The following is a 21,175-nucleotide window of genomic DNA, read 5'->3' on the forward strand; positions in this document are numbered from 1 at the left end:
GAATATGTCTCTTCTACTAATCTTCACATAGAGGCCAGATTTAACTACTTTACCCAGATTGGGAATCACTTTTTCTCTGTGGACTCAATCCAGTTCCTGATGGTATAGGGTGGTCCAGCATTTTTTTATTAACCCATGTATCAACCCTAGAAATGACTGAAGTAAAAAAAAAAAAAAAGGGTATGCAAACTCATTCGCATCTAAAGATGGTAAACCTTTACTGTGGCTTTAGTGTCTTGGGCATGTAAACCATTTTTGCTGTGAAGATTAAAATGTACCTAATAGTTTTTGACTCATAGTATGTTCTCCATGAATGTTAATTCTTGCTTTCCTCTTTTATGTTCTTAAAGCCCTTAACCATTTGATTGAGCAAGGCACAACCTCTCGTGGTGTACCTAGAATCTTACTTTTCCCAGATACATAACCCTTTCAAGGACTACCTACTGAATTATAATACTCATCAGAATATTCCCACTTCTTCCAGGTATCTAAGGAAAGAAATTGACAATTATTAGGGGCTACTTAGTAGAGGTCTCATTGGCCCAAAATGATGGTAGCATTAATAACTTATTGATAGCTATTATAATACTTGTCAATTCCAGGACCCTTTTAATAGATAGTGCTCTTGGATTCCTGTAGCCGTTCATCAAGCAGGAAATTCCTATCTTGCTTATCCTCATCTGAAGATGAAGGGAATTCATCTTCACGTTTTTTTGATGAATGAATGGTGGAATTGAGCTCTGAACTTTTCTGATACCACTCCTTCCCCATGTCAGCACCTTTATCCTACTATTCTCATTGGTTTGGACTCTGGGTTCTGGTACATGCTTTATCCAAGTACTAAAAATCTAAGGACAGAATATTTCTTAGGGTTTCCTTAATTTTATCCCTGAGATATTTCCTTTTGTAAGACATAGTTCTAAAATATGGGGGTTTAAAATCCTACCTAGGAGCCAGAGAAAGCTCTTTATGCATTTGATTTAATTCTGTGTGTCACATTAGACTTACACATGTTCCAGAACAGTACGACTTGGTCTTAGAATTGCAACAAAACTCTCTTTTAGAGATTCTCATTACATAGATTAGATTATTTCATTTATTTTTTTTCATTCAACAAACATATATTTAGCCCTTACTATGTGTCAAAGGTTAGGGGTATGGCTGTGCGAAAGACAAACTGTCCTCTTGAGGAGCTCACCATCTAGTGAGTAGATAATAAACAGATAGGGATAGGTGCCATGAAGAAAAATAAAGCACTTTTAAATTTTAGCTCAAGCCATGAGATTACTAAATTGTAATACCGAGCAGTAACGTCATGTAGACCTTCTAAAATCTTTAGTTATAGGGAAGGTGATCTCAGAAAAGGAACATTGTTTCTGATGGCCCTGTGTAGTGCCTACCCTCTTTTCCATTATTTGGACTGAGACCTTGCTTTCTTGTATGGCTGGGAGCAATCCTGATCATGTTGGATTATAAGGACATGGCCTAGCAAAGATTGCAGAGGAGGGCTGTTAGGTATAAAGCACCTGTCTCATAACAAATACTTTTAGAGTTGTGTTTATCTTTTTATTCTATCAAGAACACTGAAAATAGATGTATTTTAACATATCTATTTGACTATGTTATGTTTAACAAAATACAGTTTAAAAATCAGCCTTCTAGTTTTATGATGTAAGACTGTAGAATAAGTTCTTTTTGACATAAGTGTTCTAAAAGGTTTGAAGAACCGGGAGTCTGCAAGTTGGAAAGAAACTGTTCTTACCGTGCAGCAAATATACTTGAGTTTAATTTTTAAACTATAACTGCCTCTTGACCTTAAATGAAGACAGTCTGTTTCCATTGTGATGTTTCACTGGTTTAACAATGAGAAAATTTAAAGCAGCTGTCACCAATTAAAATGATTCATAAATGATGGTTGTAAATAAATATTCTTGAAATTTTAACTCAGTGAAGTCAGTCTTTTTAGTGGCACTGTCTTTCTGGAAAGTAATTTGGTAAAATGAATCAAGAGCTTTAAAAAATGCTCATATACTTTGATCTATCTGGTAATTCTGTTTCTTATACAGCGTGGCCATAAAGTTCATTGCAGTTGCCACCCTGTGTATCTCTCCTTAGAAAATAAATCTGAGATATGGGTAAACTTTAATGTGGAGAGATGTTCCACACAGTTTAATATGAAGGAAATGATTATATAAATTATGGTATATGCATATGATGAAATTTCATGAAGCCATTAAAATATTTTTGAAGAGTAGCAAACATGTAGGAAAATGTTTAAGAAATTTAATTGAAAAACAAAATTTATAAAACCACATAGTATGATTATAACTATGTGAAAATATTTCCACAGAAATAGACTGTCAGGAAACATTGTAAATCTGCCCTTTCTCTGGGTTGTGAGATTATGCATGATTTTTATTTTCTTCTATTTCTATATTGTCCAAATTTTAAAATAATAGACATGTATTAAATTTATAGTGAATAATAATAATGTTGTTCAAGTGTTTTGATCTTTTCAGAGGAATGCCTTTTATTAACATCCAGTCCATTTATATTATTATGACATAATTTTTCCAGATTTTCATCTTGGGCATTTGTTAGAGCATTGAGCATTTGTTTTTTCTAGTGAATTTTTATGCTTTTAATTTTATAATGTTTATTTTGACCTTTATGATGTACACAATTAGTGTTAACATTTTTATGTATGCTTGCTCTCTTTAATTTCTAGATGTTTTTCTTTAAAGTCAATAATTCAGTTCCGGGTTGGAATACTATTTTGCGGGTAGTTTATAATCAAATGGCGCACACACAATCATAGTATGTGGTAAAGAGAGGTAGCTCTGGTGCTTTAATGCCTAGGCCTAAGTCCTCCCCTCACCATTTAGTAGCTACATGGCCACTGACAAGTTAATTGCTTTCTCTCATCCTCAGTTTCCCTATTTTTAAAATGGGGACTAATAGAGTTGTTGTGAGAATTTAAAAGAATTATTACAGGTACATGTTTGTTTTTTTTTTTTTTTTTTTTGTAGAGACATAGTCTCACTTTATGGCCCTCGGGTAGAGTGCCGTGGCATCATACAGCTCACAGCAACCTCCAACTCCTGGGCCTAAGCGATTCTCTTGCCTCAGCCTCCCGAGTAGCTGGGACTACAGGCGCCCGCCACAACGCCTGGCTATTTTTTGGTTGCAGTTCAGCCGGGGCCGGGTTTGAACCCGCCACCCTCGGTATATGGGGCCGGCGCCCTACCGACTGAGCCACAGGCGCCGCCCAGGTACATGTTTGTTTTAAAGAAATCTGGTATGTAGTAAATATTTGATAAAAGTCAGCTATTTTTAATATGGTGTGTGCTGCACATACGTAATGTCATGATCATTCACAAAATGCTCTTTCCGACCTGCCTTTTATTCCTTAATGCAATTATAATTTTAAAATGAAGGTGTGCGTCTTATTTTCAGATAAAATTAGTTTTCTTTTTTCTTTCTTTCTTTTTTTTTTTTGTACAGACAGAGTCTCACTTTGTCGCCCTCAGTAGAGTGCCGTGGCGTCACACAGCTCACAGCAGCCTCCAACTCCTGGGCTTAGGCGATTCTCCTGCCTCAGCCTCCCGAGTAGCTGGGACTACAGGCACCCACCACAACATCCGGCTATTTTTTTGTTGCAGTTTGGCCGGGGGTGGGTTTGAACCTGCCACCCTCGGTATGTGGGGCCGGCGGCTTACCGACTGAGCCACAGGCGCCGCCCTAAAATTAGTTTTCTCTTTATGCTTTGAAATTATTTCAAAAATTCTCATATTTTTAGCCTTATTGATTTGTTTTCCAGTCATATTTACCTTTTCTATATTGGAAATTAATGACCATTCATGTGGGCTGGACGAACTGAACATTGGCTTTATTCTAGGTGTAAAAGGACATTTATTTACATACATGAGGTTGATGTACTTGTTACCAGTTATTCTCATGTGTTAAATTATTTACCATATTTACTAAGTACTGCTTTAGTGGGTGGAGGATGAACATGTGTGTCAGTGTACCTCCTAAATAATAAAACTACGTTTGTTTCTTCTCAAACTTTATAATATAGTTTTCTCTAATCAAAGTGATCTTCCCAGAAAGATTTGGGATGAAATGAGAGCTTTTTATTGAATAAGGTGTTGGGCTACACCCTTAAATGTATTATATAATTTTGTAGTCCAATATGGGAACTATTTTAAGTAAAACAATCATTTGGAAATTTTAATATCTTAACATTACAGAATTACAAATGTGTTCCTATAGAAAACAATTTGTTTTTAACTGGTTGTTCTTTATAGCTAATTATGATAATTTTGCCATCACTTTCATTTCTTTGAAGAAGAGGTACTTTTTTGGTATGTTTGTATTGGCAGAATGAGGAAAGACCCTGGGTCAAGTTTGAAAGCACGAAGCTAGTCACTGAAAGAATCTTTTCAAGTACAAAGACTTTCCATTAATCCAGTAGTATTCAACTGAGACATGTATAGTCCAGAGATCTGCATCTTTAACTGGAAATTTGGTTTGTATGGAAGAGTTAGTCCCTGTGGGAAATTATATTTCCCCTTGTCCTTAGTTCTATAGCTATGTAGCAATCCTGGGTTGAGTATGAGGTTCCATATGTGTATTTCTGATTTGGAAGTAGATAGCTCTAGTTTAAAATATATATATTTTTTATCTGTGGGATTTATCTAAAAATTTCTATTTTGGAGTATTGTTCTTGCTGGTTTTAAAGAAGAAAACTATGTAGACCTCTAGGGAAAAAATAGCTTTTAGGGATAAGCATGTTTAATAGTTCAGGTGACAAATTTTGCTTTCTTGTATTGATGTGATAAAGCTAAGTTGGCCACTGTCATTTCCAGGCCATATACACCACCACTTTTGGCTAATTTCTATTTTGCCATGTACCTAGCAGTTTAGCTGGAGGCTTTTTAAACTAAGGTATTTAAATATACATAGGAAGTTGTTGTACTGCTGCTTATTGGTGACTGCTGTGTTCTTTCTTATCTTCCCAGGGAGTTTGGTCCTTTGTTTAGCTTCTGTTTCACTTGTTTACAAAGTTACAGGCTTTGAAGTAGACACTTATATAAGACTGCATAGAGAGAAGGGTAGAGCTGGAAGGCTGCTTTATAGTTAAGCAATCATTTCACTACCTTATTACCTTAGTTTCTCAGCTAGTGAATTTGGCTTTGCTCACATAGGGCCCACATTGACTTACTGCTATCCCAACTTTTTTTTTTTTTTTTTTTGTGGAAACTTACTTTATTCTATGTCTCCCAGATTAGAAGCTAGCTCAATGTGCTTTCTTTTTTTTTAAACTGTGTCTCTAGTTCTATGCTTACTTTATTTTCATTTTTATTCTTTTTTTTTTTTATTGTTGGGGATTCATTGAGGGTACAATAAGCCAGGTTACACTGTTCATTTTTATTCTTATTTGAGACAGAGTCTCAGTCGCCCTGAGTAGAATGCCATGGTGTTATAGTTCACAGCAACCTCAAACTCTTGAGCTCAAGTGATCCTCTTGCCTCAGCCATCAAGTAGCTGGGACTACAGATACCCACCACAACACTTGGCTCTATTTTTAGTAGAGACGGGGTCTCACTCTTGCTCAGGGTGGTCTCGAACTCCTGAGCTCAGGAGATCTACCCGCCTCAGCCTCCCAGAGTGCTACGATTATAGGCATGAACCACCGTGCCCATCCTCAATTTGTTTTCTAAACATTGAATATCATAGTGTTTCCTGATGTGTTAATGGGGACTTTTTTTAAAAAATAATTTTGCTATGTTAATTTAATGGTATGCATCATATTATTTTTTTCTATTTGTTCCATCATGAAAGAACTTTTCATATCTGGTTTCCTTAATATATGGTTCTTGTCCTTAGGTGACTGTCCTTCTATACATATAGCATTGTTATTACAATATTTGTACTAGTAAGACTGTGATAAATTCAGTATTTTCTAGGACACTAGTGAGGTAAATAGCTGTGCTTGTAAGGTTGTTTAGATCATCATAGCTGAAAAAATAGTCCTTTAAAAATAGCAATAGCAAAACACATACATCAGACATAATTCATGATTATTAATAACTTCCTCAAGATTTTTTAAGCGTTGTAAATGAGATTGTTGAGATTGCATTTACTTTTTTAACTCATGGAGGGAGAATAGAAGGAGTAAGCTATTTTTGGCATGGATTTAAAGAAGGAAATATCAGTATGACTGGTAACTGACATGTTTGTCAAGTTCAGTTTCTACCTGACTGCTTTGATTTTTTTTTTTTTATTTCATTACTTTGGACGTTAGAGTTCTTGGTATGAAATTTTTAGAGAGTGACATCTCTACCCTTTGGGTTCTGAGTAGTGCATTGCCCCTGAAATTGGTTGAGTCACTTCATATTATTCTAAGAGTTCACCACCTGTCAAAGCTGAGGTGATCTATCCCTTTTGCCTTCTGCTCCCAGAACCATTTTTCTGTTGGCAATAGTCTTCTGTTATTTGTGGTAGGTTTTTCCACATTTAATATGTAAAACCTACCACAAAGTTTGCGCCTTGCAGTGAGTGATTTAGGGTTAAAAGCCTTTCAGATTTCCACTTCTGTCCATGAAGGTGTAACTGGTACAAGGCTTGCTCCTTTCTACCTCACGTCACCCCCAAACAATTAGAAATGGACAAAATACCCAAAACAACTGTTTTCAGACATTGGGCAACAGGCAGTGCAGGACTATGATCTTTGAGGGAAAGGGAACAAAGTGAGCTTTACCGTGGCCCTGACTTTTTCCCTGCAGGCAGTTTCTAGACCACAGCATTGTGAAAGGACACCAAAGCACAGCCTTCAGTCTTGCTGAATTGATGTGACAATGACAGGAACTCTGGGAGGCCTGGGTGGCAGGAATTTGTGGAGCAGAGCACTGGAGAGGAGGAGCTATTCAGAGAAATATGTGCAGAAATCTGCATAGACGCTCCCTTTATCTTTGGCTATGAGTCTGTGCATGTGTCAACATGAGGCTGGGCAAAAAATGACTTCTTGAGAGCTATAAGCAGAAAACTTAACCACAGGGCTCAAAGACATTTGTGTTCATACAATGAGTTGTGAGCACTTTGTTGAACACCTAGGACATTCGTAGAGATCCAGCAAGGTTCATACCTTAGTAGTAGTACAGGCTACTTCAAACCCAAACTAACAGAACTTAAGGCCATGCCTTGAAAAAGAATTATCTACAGATAATTTAACCACATGACAAAAAAACTTCAACACATTTGAAGGAGGACAGCAAAGTCAAATTCAGGTGCTCAGCAATATAATAACTAGCCTAGCTGGCATTCAGAAAATTATCAGACAGTCTAAGAAGTACTAAAATGTAACCCATAACCAGGAGGAAGTCAGTCAATAGAAACAGAACCAGAACTGATGGCCATAGAATTAGCAGTCAAGGACTTTAAAGCAGTTATGAAAGTAATGTTGAAGGATTGAAAGAAAAACTCAAATATAGTAACTAAAGAAATTGAAGATATAAAAAGAACCAAGTGGGCTCGGTGCCCGTGACACAATGGTTATGGCGCCAACCACATACACCTAAGGTGGTGGGTTTGAACCTGGCCCAGGCCAGCTAAACAACTGCAACAAAAAAATAGCCAGGTGTTGTGGCAGGTGCCTGTAGTCCCAGCTACTTGGGAGGCTGAGGCAAGAGAATCACTTAAGCCCAAGAATTTGAGGTTGCTGTGAGCTGTGATGTCACGGCACTCTACCAAGGGAGACATAGTGAGATTCTGTCTCAAAAAAACAAAAACAAAAAACAAAGTAGATCTCCTGGAGCTGAAAAATATGCAAAATGAAAAAATTCATTGGATAAGATAAATAACAAATTAGACACTGCAGAAGAAAAGATTGAATACATAATAGAAATTATCCAGCCAAAACAGGATAGGAAAAACTTAAGGAAAAAATGCCTCAGTGAACTATGAGATAATACCAAATAGACTAACATACATGTGACTGGAGTCACAAAAAGAAAGGAGAAAGGTTGCATTAATGTATACATGATCTATGTGTTTATGACTTAATGAAAAAAAGAAAAAGGAAAGAAAGGAGAAAGGAATATGCAGAAAAACTAGTTGAAAAAATAATGGCTGGAACTTTTCCAAATAGGATACAAACTATAAACCCATTGATCCAAGAGTCTCAATGGTCTATAAACAGGAAAACCACAATGAAAATCACACTAAAGACAATTATAATCAAATTGTTGAAAAGCAGAGATAGAACATTTTTAAAGCTGCTAGAAAAAAAAGAAAAGGACACGGTACATGCAGAGGAACAAAGATAAGAGCTAAATACTTCTTATCAGAAACAATGAAAGCCAGAAGACAATGGTATGACATTAAGTGCTGAAAGAAAAAAAAACAAAAAAACTGCCATCTCAAATTATATACCTAATGAAAATACCTTTAAAAAAATGAAGCAAAAAGAAATGACATGAAGTATATATTGTTTTCAGGCAAAAATGGAAAGAATTGTCACCAGCAGACCTGAACTGCAAGAAATTAAAGGAAGCTGTTCAGGCTGAAGGAAAATGATGCTGGATGGAAACTTAGATCTCTGCAAAATAGTGAAGTGTGGCAGACAGGTGTGGCAGGTGTAGTGTAAAATATAAAAGAGTTTCCCCCTCATTTTAAAATTTCTTTAAAAGTTAAGTGATTGTTTAAAGAAAAATTAATAATCTATCAGGAGATTTCTAAGGTATATAGAAGTAAAGGCATCTTTGACTGTGTAGAGAAAGGCAAAATAAAAAAGAAATAAAAAAATTGACAAAAGCCTGAAGGGATGGGAGAAGTGAAAAGAAAGTAAACTGTTTCCTTACATCATATGTTAGTGAAATAGTATTACTTGAAAGTAGATTGCGGTAAGTTAAAGATGCGTCTTATACAACCTATAGCGATCATAAAAAAGGCATAACAATTAATAGTGGTGACGAAAATGAAATAATAAAATATACTCATTTAATCTGAAAGACAGAAAAGGAGAAGTGGAGAACAAATGGGAAATAGAGAAAACAGATATCAAATACAAAATGGTGGACTTAACCTCAGCCATGTCAATAGTTACATTAAATATAAGTAGTGTAACCACTCCAACTAAAAGGCTGAGGCAGAAGGATTGCTTGAGCACAGAAATTTAAGACCATCCTAGGCAACATAATGAGACCCCATCTCAGTAAAAAAAGAGCAAAACCCAACTATATACTGTATATAAGAAACCCACTTTAAGGATAAAGACACAGATAGGCTAAAATTAAAAAGGTGAAAAAAGATACATCATGCAAACACTAATCGTAAGAAACTTGGAGTGACTATGTTAATGACTTGGATTTCAGGGCAAGCATTACTGCTAGGCATAAGGAGGGCCTTTTCATAATGATGAAGTGGTCAGTTTATCAAGAAGAAACCAACAATCCTAAATGTGTAGTCACCTAACAGACCCTCAAAGTATGTAAAAGAAAAAACCCAGATACATCTGAAAGGATAAGTAGACAAAACCACAATTAGAAGTGGATATTTCAACATTCCTAACTCAGTAACTGATAGAACAAGTAGATAAACAACAGTGAGGAGATAGAAAACCTGATCAACACTATCAATCAACTGGACCTAATTGACACTTATAAAACACTGGATGCAGCATTACCAGACATATTTTCTTTTCAATGTACCTGGTGTATTTACCAAGATGGACTATATTCTGGGCCATAAAACAAAATTTTAATACATTTAGAAGAATTGAAGTCATAAGAAGTATGTTCTCTGACCGAAGTAGAATTAAATTAGAAGTCAATAGCAAAAAAATACCTGGAAAGTTCCCAAATATTAGGAAATTATATAATGTCTTTTTGTTTTTTTAAATAGAGTTTCATTCTGTCACTCCAGCTAGAGTGTATTGACATCAACATAGCTAACTGTAGCCACATACTCTGGGCTCAAGTGATCCTCCTGCCTCATACTCTGGAATAAGTGGGATTACAGGTGTGTACCACCATGCCCAGCTAATTTTTTTCTTATTTTTCTAGAGACAGGAGTCGTACTCTTGCTCAAGCTGGTCCTAAACTCCTGACTTTAAGCTGTGGCCTTCCAAGGTGCTAGGATTACAAGCATGAGCCACCACTCCTGGCCTATGTGCAGTATACTTCTAAATAAATCCTAGGTCAAAAAATCATAAGGGAAATTAGAAAATATTTCAAACTGAATAATAATGAAAGTAAACCATATTAAAATTTGTGAGATGCAAATAGCAGAGTACTTCAAGGGATATTTATAGCTTTAAAAGAAAGAAGATCTAAGGTCCATAAACCTCTACCTTAAGAAGTTTAATTAAACCCCTGGGAATAATAGAGGAGAATCAGGAAAATAATCAAAAAATAGAGAAAATCAATAAAAACAAAAGCCAGATCTTTGAAATGATCAATAAAATTGATAAACCAATAGCTAGACTGATAAAGCTAAAAAAGAGAGTAAAGGTACAATTAACAAATTATCAATGCTGGAATGAAAGACTAGACATACAGATCCTACAGACATTAAAAGGATAATAGAATATACTGAATGACTTTATGCCAATTAATTCTGCAACTTGGATGAAGTGAAAATATTCCTTGAAAGAAACAATTTACCAAAATTGCCTCAAATAGAATTACAAAATCTGAATAGCCTCATATCTATTAAAGAAATTAAATTCATAATTAAAAACCATGCCACAATTAAAACTCTAGCCTCTAATGAATTCAATGGTAAATTCTATTAAATATTTAAGGAACAAAAAACCAAATTCATAAATAATTGAGGAGGATAGACTTCTTCCCAACTTAATCTGTAAGACTAGAGAAATTAGAACCCTGTACGCTCTTGGTAGGAATATAAAATGGTGTAGCAGCTACGGAAAACAGTATGGAGATTCCTCAAAAAATTAAAAATAAAACTACCATATGGTTTAGCAATGCCACTTTTAGGTATATATCCAAAAGAATTGAAATTAGGATCTTGAGAAGAGATATCTCCAACCCCATGTTCACTGCAGTATTATTCACAATAGTTAAGATACAGAAACAACCCAAGTGTCCATCCATATGTGAATGGATAAAGAAAATGTGGTATTTACATACAATGAAAAAATTTTAGCCTCAAAAAGAAGTAAAAAGACATTACGTAAAGTGAAATAAGCCAGTCACAGAAGGACAAATACTGCATGCTTCCACTTATATGTTATATCTATGATGGTCAGACTAATAGAAGCAGAGAATATAATAGTGATTACCAGGGGATTGGGCAAGGGAGAACCGGGAGGTGTTCAGTGGATATAGAGTTTCAGTTATGCTAGATGAAAAAGGTTTAAAGAGCTGTTATACAACAGAGTGCCCATACTTTAGTATGGTGTCGTACACTTTCAAATTTGTTAAGAGTGTAGATCTTATGTTAAGTGTTCTTGCCACAGAACATATAAACAAAAACACAAGGAGAGGTACATCTTTTGGGAGGTGTTGAATATGTCTGTTACCTTGATTGGGTGATGGTATCCTTGTCGTTTGCATATATCTAAACTCATCAAATTGTGTGTACTGGTTCTGTGCCTATCAATTCTACTTCAATAAAGCTATTACAAAAACTTTGAACACAAATGTTATCATAGTGGCTTTATTTATAATAGCCCCAAACTGGAAGCAACCCTAACAGCCATCAACAGTAGAGTGGATAAAAATTGTGATGTATCTATTCAACGGAGTATTACTTGGCAGTAAAAAGATCAACATGAATGAATATCAAAAGAATTATGCTAAGTGAAAGAAGATTGACACACAAGACTGTGTATTGGATGATTCCATTTATATGGAATTCTAGAAAAGGCAAAACTCTAGTGACAGCAGATTAGTTTTTGCCAGAGTCCAGGACTATGGGAAGGGGATTGATTGCAAAGTGGTACAAGGGAAATCTTTGGGGTGATGGAAAGATTTTGTACCTTGATTTTGGTTTAGGTTACATGTATATATACATTTTTCAGAATTCATTACATTTTACCCTTAAAATAGGTGCTTTTATTGTATATAAATTATATTTTAGTGAAGTTGGTTTTTAAAAGGAAGCATTCTGGAGGTGAGGGTGTCACTTCCATCTAAAAACCCTCAACCTTTTGATTATCTCATAGCAGAGGTTCTTGAGTGGTTCAACTCTTTTCTGAAAGGTGAAAGAAGAGGAGACAAAAAGCAAAGGCAATATTTGCGGCACTGATATAAAATGTCGTCTCAGTTGTTGACTACTTTGTCCCTAGATCTTGCCTTAACTTCTTTCCTGTAAAATGAGAAGAGTTTTCGATAAAGCTGGCTTTCCAACTCCTTTTTCCTATGGGAGCAAGTAATCCATCACAAGGACCTTAAACTCAAAACAATTATCTTCCTAAACTGAGAAAACGTGAAAAACAAATATATCACAGTTTTATTGCAGGTCTTATTAAGCTGGCATCAAATCTGTTTGGAGTGGGAAACAAGATAAAAACCTAGAATGAAGAAGCTGGATAATTTTCCAGCTCCTTTTACATAAGTGTTTGAATCAATCAGCATGTTTATTTTATGTTTTCTCTATTTCTACTAATTGAGTGGGCTCTGTGGAGAAGACAAGATGGTAGAAGATAGATCATTAGGTGGAAATCATAATATATGGGCACAAAAAGCCAATAACAAATACCCTTAGTTGTTTTCTTTAAAGTGTTATGAATTCCCTGACCATCTGGCATACACAGTGAAATGGAAGTACCAAAACAAAGTTCCATACAGCTTTTTAATGGAATAAAAATAAGAGTTGACTGTGTCAATAAATATTCACTCTAAAATTTCTGGACGTAGTTCTCTTGTTTTTGTTTACATTGAATTTAGGAATCTTAAGACTTCAATACAAGGTCTTACTTTGCCCAACCTGTTTTATATTAAAATAATTATTTTTTTCATAGTAAAGGCTGAGTCTCAAACCTTAAAGCTCGTTGAACAAATGGCTTCATAATTCCAAAGAGAAATTATTTTATTTTTGAAATCCATAGCAAAGTGTTATTTAAAAATTATAAATTAGATTTTCAGGTAATAAAGATATGTGGTGTGTTCCTATTGCCAGAAAAAAAAAAAAGACACAGCTATTTCATCATGAAAAATATTACTTATATGTATTATTCCATGCACCCCTACATTGAAACTATGTACAAAAATAAAAAGAAGAAGCTATGTTCAAAAATAGTTTTGTGGGGTTTTTTTTGTTTGTTTTTTTGCCAATCAAGGCAGTCTTTCTCATTTAATTTAGGGCTCTAAAATATCGATAAGACTATCTCAGAGTATAAGTCTGAGTCTGATTTATTGTAAGTTACTGAAATTTGTTGATTTGGTCTTCGTAAGGGAAGAAATGGTTCTTTTGGTTCAAAAATTGGTAGACACAAATTAATCCCTATGCTTGTGATTTGGCTGGTTGTATGTCAGTGGTGATTAACCTTGATTTATCCCCCTTAAGTTGACCTTACCAATCACCTCTTAGGCTTTAGTCTGCCTCCCTTCCTCTGGCATTTGCCAGTTAAGTTAGAAATATAGAAATGAGAAAAAAGAGAATATAATACTGCTATGATAGAATTTCTGGGAACACCAGGCAAAGAAAAGTATTGAAAGATTGGTAATTCCTGATTCCCATTTTCAGATTTTTGTGGTCTCCTGTAATTATCCAAGCTGTCTAGGCAGCATCTCCTTTTTTTCCTGAGCCTCATGGGATACAGGGTATTTACAAAAGTTGTAGAGAAGAGAGTGTTCTAAGGCTACAGTGGTAATTTAGTGTAATTCTTTATCTGCAGGAAAAGATAAGAAAGTTTAAAATGCATCTGAACCTTACCTTCTCCACCCTGCCCTAAGATTATCCTGTTCTCATTTCTCTTCTTTCCTATCAATTTGAATTTTAAATTATCTGGAAGAGTTAAGCCTTATTCATTCCATAGTATGAAATACTTAAATAGCAGGATTAATACCTAGCTGAATAGTTGTTAACCAGTAGTAGTAAATGGAAATTTTGATTTGATGAAGGCTGGCTAGACAACAGGAAAAAAATGAAGCAAGAAAGCTGAGAGGGGTCAGAAAAGGTGTTGGGAAGCTATCAAAGATAAAATGATAGGTTTTGCTGTGGGCTTCTAATGGGAGTAGTGTAGAAGCTTGTAAATTAGGACTAGTGTTTCCAGGCTGTTCCAGCATTTCAAATTTGTCCTGGCTTCTAGGCAGGGAACCTGCAGTGTTGGGGCCACATGTGGCCTTCTGGATCCTTGAGTGCAGCCTTCTGACTGAATCCAAATTTTACAGAACAAATCCTTTTAAGAAAGGGATTTGTTCTGGGAAGTTTAGATTTGGTCGAGTGGCTGCACTTGGAGATCCGCGCTTGGCCTTGAGGCCACAGGTTCCTCACCCCCCTCAAATCTATCTCCCTTTTCCTCCTGAAAGGAGGAGGAGGAGGGGGAGGAGGAGATTTGTGCTTATGCTCTTTCCTGTAGTGCTGTATAATATTCATAGGATTTTCCTATTCATTTGTCTTTTAGAAGACATTTAGATTTTCTACTTACAGTTTTTTCCTGTGGTGGGAAAAAAAAGAACCATATTAAATTGATAGTAAGAAAATTTGGAGGACTTGCCAGGTTCTAGCACTAAACAGCTTGATGACTCTATACTTAGTCTCCCTGGATCTCTTTTTGTTTTTCACATATAAAAGGAAATGCATCATCTCTTAAAGGCTCTTTCAGCTAATGGCCTTAGATATATTGTTATATAAACTTTGAACTGTGTACTTAAGTTTTTGTTAGGGATTTCTTTTAGGTTATAAATAAATAAACAAGCTTTATTGCAGGAGCATATAAAATATGGAAGCTCTTGAAATGATTGAACTTACACTCAAAATACACATCATCTTGGTATAAGATGACTACCTCATTCTGCTAAATGTGACAATAAATTCCAGGAGATATATATTAACAAAGAGTTTCACACGATAATACAACATTCAGAACTGAGAATATTTGGGGAAAATATTTCCACAAAATGACAAAAATCACCTCCAGACATTGATTAGGTTACTATTAAGAAGCTAAGAGCTAAGCTAAGAGGTTACTATTAAGAAGCTAAGAGTGTTTCCAAAGCATTCTTAAAGTTTTCTCTTTTGTTGAATCTCATTTCATATATTTGATCTAAAAAAAACCTTTTTAATTTATTATTTATTTTTTTCTGGATTTTATTCACTTAATTTTTATTAAATCATAACTATATACATTTATGAGATACAATGTGATGATTTGATATACAGTATGGAATGCTTAAATCAAACTAATTAGGGATTTGTAATAGACCAAGTCATAAGTTCAAATCCTATTCCCCAATGTGAATGTATTTGGAGATAGGGCCTATAAGGAAGCAATTAAGGTTAAACAAAGTCATAAAGATGGGGCCCTAATCCAATAGGTATAGTGTTTTTATAAGAGACACTGGGGAGTTTGGCACGTGTTCTCTCTCTCTCTCTCCCTCTGTTTCCCTGCACATGCTCAGAGGAGAGTTAGTTATGTGAGGACAAAGTGTCCATATTATACTAACCAGGAAGAGATTCTTTACCAGGAACTGAACCCTACCAGCACCTTAATCTTGGACTTTCTAGCCTCCATAGCTATGAAAAAATAAATTTCTGTTGTCAAGCCACCCCAACCGTAGTATTATGGTTAAATCCTGTAATAGCAGCCCAAGCTATTATAAGATTTAACCTTATTAGGTATGTTTTTGTGAATTGAATCTGCAGTTCATATGATTTGGATATGAAATATGTAGCTTCTTTCTGTTGAAATAGGAAGTGAAAGCTTTATAACCTGGTGGTGGAAAGAAGGTACTACCATTTCTGTTTTTCTCTAAGCTTCTAGATCCTGGGGAATTTATGCTACTGAGTTTAGTTGGATGTTATGAGTCATGCAGCTGGATTTTTGAGTTAAATTGCTGAGAAACCTGAATATAGTTGAGAAGCAATCCTTGTTTGATGATGGAAGAAAAGAAGCAACCTACAAGGCTTCTCTCTTTTCTTCTATCTCCCTCCAATATAAATAACCTTGAGTATCCCTGTTATAGTAAATTATTATTATGTTGGTAGCTGTCCATATTCTTTTGTTAATGCTGCCACATATAAATCTCATCATAAAGAAGAGCAAAATGCCAGAGTGGAGGGTTGCAGAGGTGTAAGGTTATTTTTTTAACCTTTATTTTTGCCTTGGTATGACAGGAGAGATAAGATTTAAGGTAAACTATTGTTAAATAGATATACCATTTTCATTGTATCATCTAATTGTACTGACTCTCACAAACATATTTGTAATCTGTTCTGACTCACATCAGTAGATGGGGAGTGTCCTGCTCATAGTTACATTGCTTTTCGTGCTTTTGCTGCTGCCATGCAATTGCATTTCCCTGGGAGCTGCTATTGACCTGACAGTATTGGCTGCCAGTTGGCAGGGAGGATTCACCTAGATTAGGTGGTTACTTCCTGTTCCTGTCCACAGACTTGGAAAAATGGAGAGTTTATTTTTCTCTAAAGGTTTCTCAGAACATAGTGGTACAAAATGTTCAGAAGTAGGAAAATTCCTCAAAAATCTATGTCTGGTTACCCTCAGATAAACATTTCTATTAATATTTCATCTCATTTTGAGCCTGTGTCTAGTTTGTAGTATTTTTTCAATGTATGTAGGTGGCCTCAAACCATATGGCAAAAGCATTTCCCCAAAACATTAAATCTTTGTCTTGCTATGAACTCTTTTCCGTATTTCTTTGTCATTAAGCAACTCCTTTCAACAGGCTCAAAACTCTTTTTTGACTTTGATCTGTCTCTGATTATGCTGATGTCTTACTTCCTTTTGGGAGCCCATACATGTTTTAATAGCACATTTAAGAGTGAAATTGCCTATTTCTTCTCTCTGTGTGTTGGATGAAGAAAAAAAATTGTTGCTATTTTTAGATAATATATATTGAATGTTCCTGTAGTCATTTCCCTGTACAAAGTGGTTTTCACACACAAGATGCAATCTCTTGTGCTCAGTAATGTTTATTATGTTTCACTCTACTTAAAATGCTTAACTTCCAAAGAAGAGTCTTTTCTCCATTAAATGTTGCTTTAGGTGTTTTGGTTGTTTTTAATTCCATATACGTGTTCTTTATAAAAGATATTGGGTGAGCATTTGCATATGAGAAATTAGACACCCAGATTTTAAGGAATAGTTTTATTCTGTCTACTAAAAGTCTGATTTCTTCCATCTTTAGGCATCTGTCCTAAACACAATGGGCTTGTCGAATAGCACTCCCTCCCATCCTTGACACAGACAGATACTTCCCCGCAATCCCAACCCCCAAAGTGGATGTTGCCTGGGGCAGGTAAGGAACAGGGAGAGTATAGATGATTCTTAGATCTGTTCTACCTCCTATGAGGACCCTTAAGAATACATATTCAATAGTGCCTAAAATTCAAAGAATGTTAAATCTGGCAGAGACCATAGCAAGTTATCAAGACTGTTAGCCTGCTTCCTGTTCCCTGAAGGTACTGTGTGCTTTTACGTCTCATCCTCTTGCTTATTGTAGAGCACCTTTGCTCCCCAGGCTACCTTGCAAAATGCAGCTTGTTTTCTAGCACCCTAAGCTCTCAATCATTCCCTCATCTGTGATAGCACAGCATTATAAGAAACTATATAATTTCTCCCACCATGGGTGTGAATGCCTCCCAACATATTTCATAGTACAGTATTAAGTTTTTGTTCTTTTGCTGTATATCTTTTAAATTTTGAATGTTTACTTGAGCATACAAGGTTATATTGTATGAGGATGATGTATGTATATATTTTAGTGGGATCAATAAGAGAATTGAAAGTAAAGTACTTGTAAGTGACTTTCTAGTGTTTTGATGGGGAATAAATTCCTTCACACTATTAGGTTTCTCACTCAAGTCAGAACATAGTGGTACAAAACGAGGACGAGAACATACAACACAGTTCGGTGTTATTGAGAAGCCATCATGGTATTTTAAAGATATGTTATTACATGTATTATAGTGTGATTCACTTCATTCTACAGCTGCCAAAGGACCTATCTTACTTAGAGATACTTTGTATCACTATTGTTATGGGAGAGAATTGATATCTTACTGTCTATAACAATGATTGCTAACATTGACTCTTTCAAGTTACAAAGTGAAAATTGAGGAGGTGAAATTTATCTTTAAAGATAGGGTGTAAATTTTAAGATACTAGTATTTGTATGAGTAAGGGAAGGATTATGAGAAAGTAATTCCAACTAATTCTTGTCTTCCTGATCAACTATTACTCAAGAGCAATTAGAGCAGAAGTCCGCAACCTGTGGGTCGTGACCCCTTTGTAACAATGAAAATACATCCTGCATATCACATATTAACATTACGATTCATAACAGTAGCAAAATTACAGTTATGAAGTAGCAACGAAAATAATTTTATGTCTGGGGGTCACCACCATGTGAGGAACTGTATTAAAGGGCCGCAGCATTAGGAAGGTTGAGAACCACTGAATTAGAGGAAAATTTCCAAATGGAGCATTAGAATCTTGTCTCAAGTTATGTTTAGTACATAGGATATAGCAAACAGTAAACCCGGCCTTTACCATTTTCTTTTTATTTTAGTACCTTTAGTGTAGGTCATCCCTTACTTGAATGCTAACGTTGACAGTAACCAAACCTCATACTTTAATCATCTTTTTGAATGTCACCGGGCATTTGGCTCTTAGAAGAAGGTATAGTTTTGCCCCCTGACTTGTATACATTATTTATTTGGGAACCTATGTGCTGTTGTGGCTGTCAGAACTTGGCATAATTTAAACGTTTGAGGTGGGTGATTAAAGTGCTTGAATGGGATATCTTTTCATCCATCTGCTGATGACTCACAAGAAAGTATTTTAAAGAAAGACTGTACTTCAACTCATCTGAGTATTAGAAGAAGAGTGGCATATGGTATGTCCCCCTGTAATTTAAATTTTCAGAAAGCAGGAATACCTCAGTGTTACTGTGAATGTTCAAATTAACACAGACCATTCCTGATGGTAGGGTATTTATCTTTTTATAAAATGTCCTAAAATTAGTAAATTATTTTATTTCACAAATCTGACATACAAGGTTGCTTCTAATTAGAACATGATTATTTTTAAGACTTAACCATTAATTGAGGCTGTCAGTGGTTTGTTGCAGAACCCAAATTTCTACTGTATTAAACATCATTTAAAACCACAAACTATTACACTTAATTATAATTGATACTTTGCTCATTGATGCTTGAGAGATGTATTTATAGGTAATTCTTTTATATAAAAATTAAAATAATTTTCTGGTTTCAGAATATTATTTTGTTAGTATTTGCTGTTGCCCTTCACCTCTCTGAACCCTACTTGTTTTTCTAGGCCAAGCTAAAGATTATCAAGCTTGATGAAATTTTCTTCTATCACAGTAGCTCAATTAATGGCATTGTGGACATGGTCTATAGTACTTATTTCCTTTTGCCTTTTATCAGTTAGCTGTGAACATGCCTGCCTCTTTGTACTGGCTTCTAGAGAACAATGACTGTGTTTTTAGGCATCCTTCTGTTTCTTGTAGCGCCTTTCACAGTACATATCCCCTATATTTTCAGGAAGTATTTATTGACATTGTTGATTTTCCCCTAATTTTCTAAATTAGGTTTACAAATTAGTAACTTGAGGTTTAAACGAGTATTCAGGCAGTCAGCCATGAAGGTTAAAACTCTGTAGTCAAGATTGCCTAGGTTCAAGTACCTACTTCATTATGTATTGACTGTGGGACTACCTCATCTTGTAAATAGGAATGTTAGGATCAGCCTCTAGAGTTGTTGATAAGGATTAATTTAAATAGTTTGTTTATAAACTATTTATAAAACATTTATGTGGTGCCTAGCATACAGGACACATTAACACAATGTAATAGTTTTTGCTAAGTGCAGTCCTATTGGGCTAACCTTGGAGACTCTTGAGGGCCTGTCTTTTGGTCTTTATACTTCAGGCACCTAACCTAGAATATAGTCAGTACTCAGTAAATACTTGCTTGAATTGAATTGATTGATTTATGCTATTTTTATCTTCCATTACAGCCCACTGTTTGTAACATGGAAGATTGGTCGAGACAAAAGATTGCGTGGATGCATAGGTACTTTTTCTGCCATGAATTTGCATTCAGGACTCAGGGAGTACACACTTACCAGGTGAAGACCAATTTTTGTTACCTCTGCTTTTACATTAAAAAACAAAACAAAACAAAAAACTTACGGAACTTGAACCTAATACTTTAACTCCTTTTCTTTCATTGAATTGTCGACATTCTTAATTCCTTTCATGTCAGGTTTTTCCTTCTCTTTAACCATTTACTTTATCTCTGCTACCATGTTATTGATATATATTATCATAATACAAAATACTGTGATTACATGTATTCTGCCATAGATGTTTTGAAGTCGTTTTTTTTTTTCCCAATGGCCAGCGTATTTTGTATAACTTGAAAATCAGTGACCAAAAGTCCATGGGTTACCAAAATAGATTATTTCTATAGTAATAGTCATTGTTTCCTCCCTATTAAGCTTTTAAAAATTAGTCGATATCTGTCATCCTACACATTTTGTTACACTCTTATGTACTTTTGAAATTGAAGGGAAAACCTAGGAAGAAAGTGATGCAATAGCCTAGCAGCATAATCGTTCATATTCACACTTCATCCAGAATTAATTGTGTAACTTGCTTATTTTGTTTCATCTAACACCAGGATAAAGCAATGAATGCCTCATTACAGTTGTTAATACTTTGTTTTTAATTTCTGAATTCACAAAAAGCTATCTTGCATGCCATCTGATTTTTTTGGTTGAAGTTTAGATTTCTAGCAAATTGTGTTTCAAAATTATTTCAAAAGAAGAAAATTCCTTAAATAATAAGCTATTAGTAAAGGAATTTCCTGTTTTTGTTCATATTTTAGGGTGATTATCTGATACAGTTTCTATAGTTGTAATATTCAGTGTCTGTCCAACAAAAAATTGGTCCCTGCTGACTTTTGGTATTCTGGCAAGTTGCTAAATTTCCATAGGT

General features: G+C 35.1%; 1 protein-coding gene across 3 annotated transcripts in view; it reads left to right on the forward strand.

The window, feature by feature from the left end:
* The window catches only part of AMMECR1 (AMMECR nuclear protein 1), a 121,577-nt gene that overhangs the window by 39,400 nt on the left and 61,002 nt on the right, over window positions 1-21,175 (forward strand). For 2 of the 3 annotated variants that reach the window (XM_053580045.1, XM_053580043.1), the window contains one exon: window positions 20,194-20,304. The exons of the other annotated variant lie outside the window; for it this stretch is intronic. In XM_053580045.1, the coding sequence (XP_053436020.1) occupies window positions 20,194-20,304 (111 nt within the window). The remainder of the gene's footprint in view (window positions 1-20,193; window positions 20,305-21,175) is intronic. 3 annotated transcript variants of the gene reach the window in all.

Source organism: Nycticebus coucang, chromosome X, assembly GCF_027406575.1.
Source record: "Nycticebus coucang isolate mNycCou1 chromosome X, mNycCou1.pri, whole genome shotgun sequence".
Classification (NCBI taxonomy): Eukaryota; Metazoa; Chordata; class Mammalia; order Primates; family Lorisidae; genus Nycticebus; species Nycticebus coucang.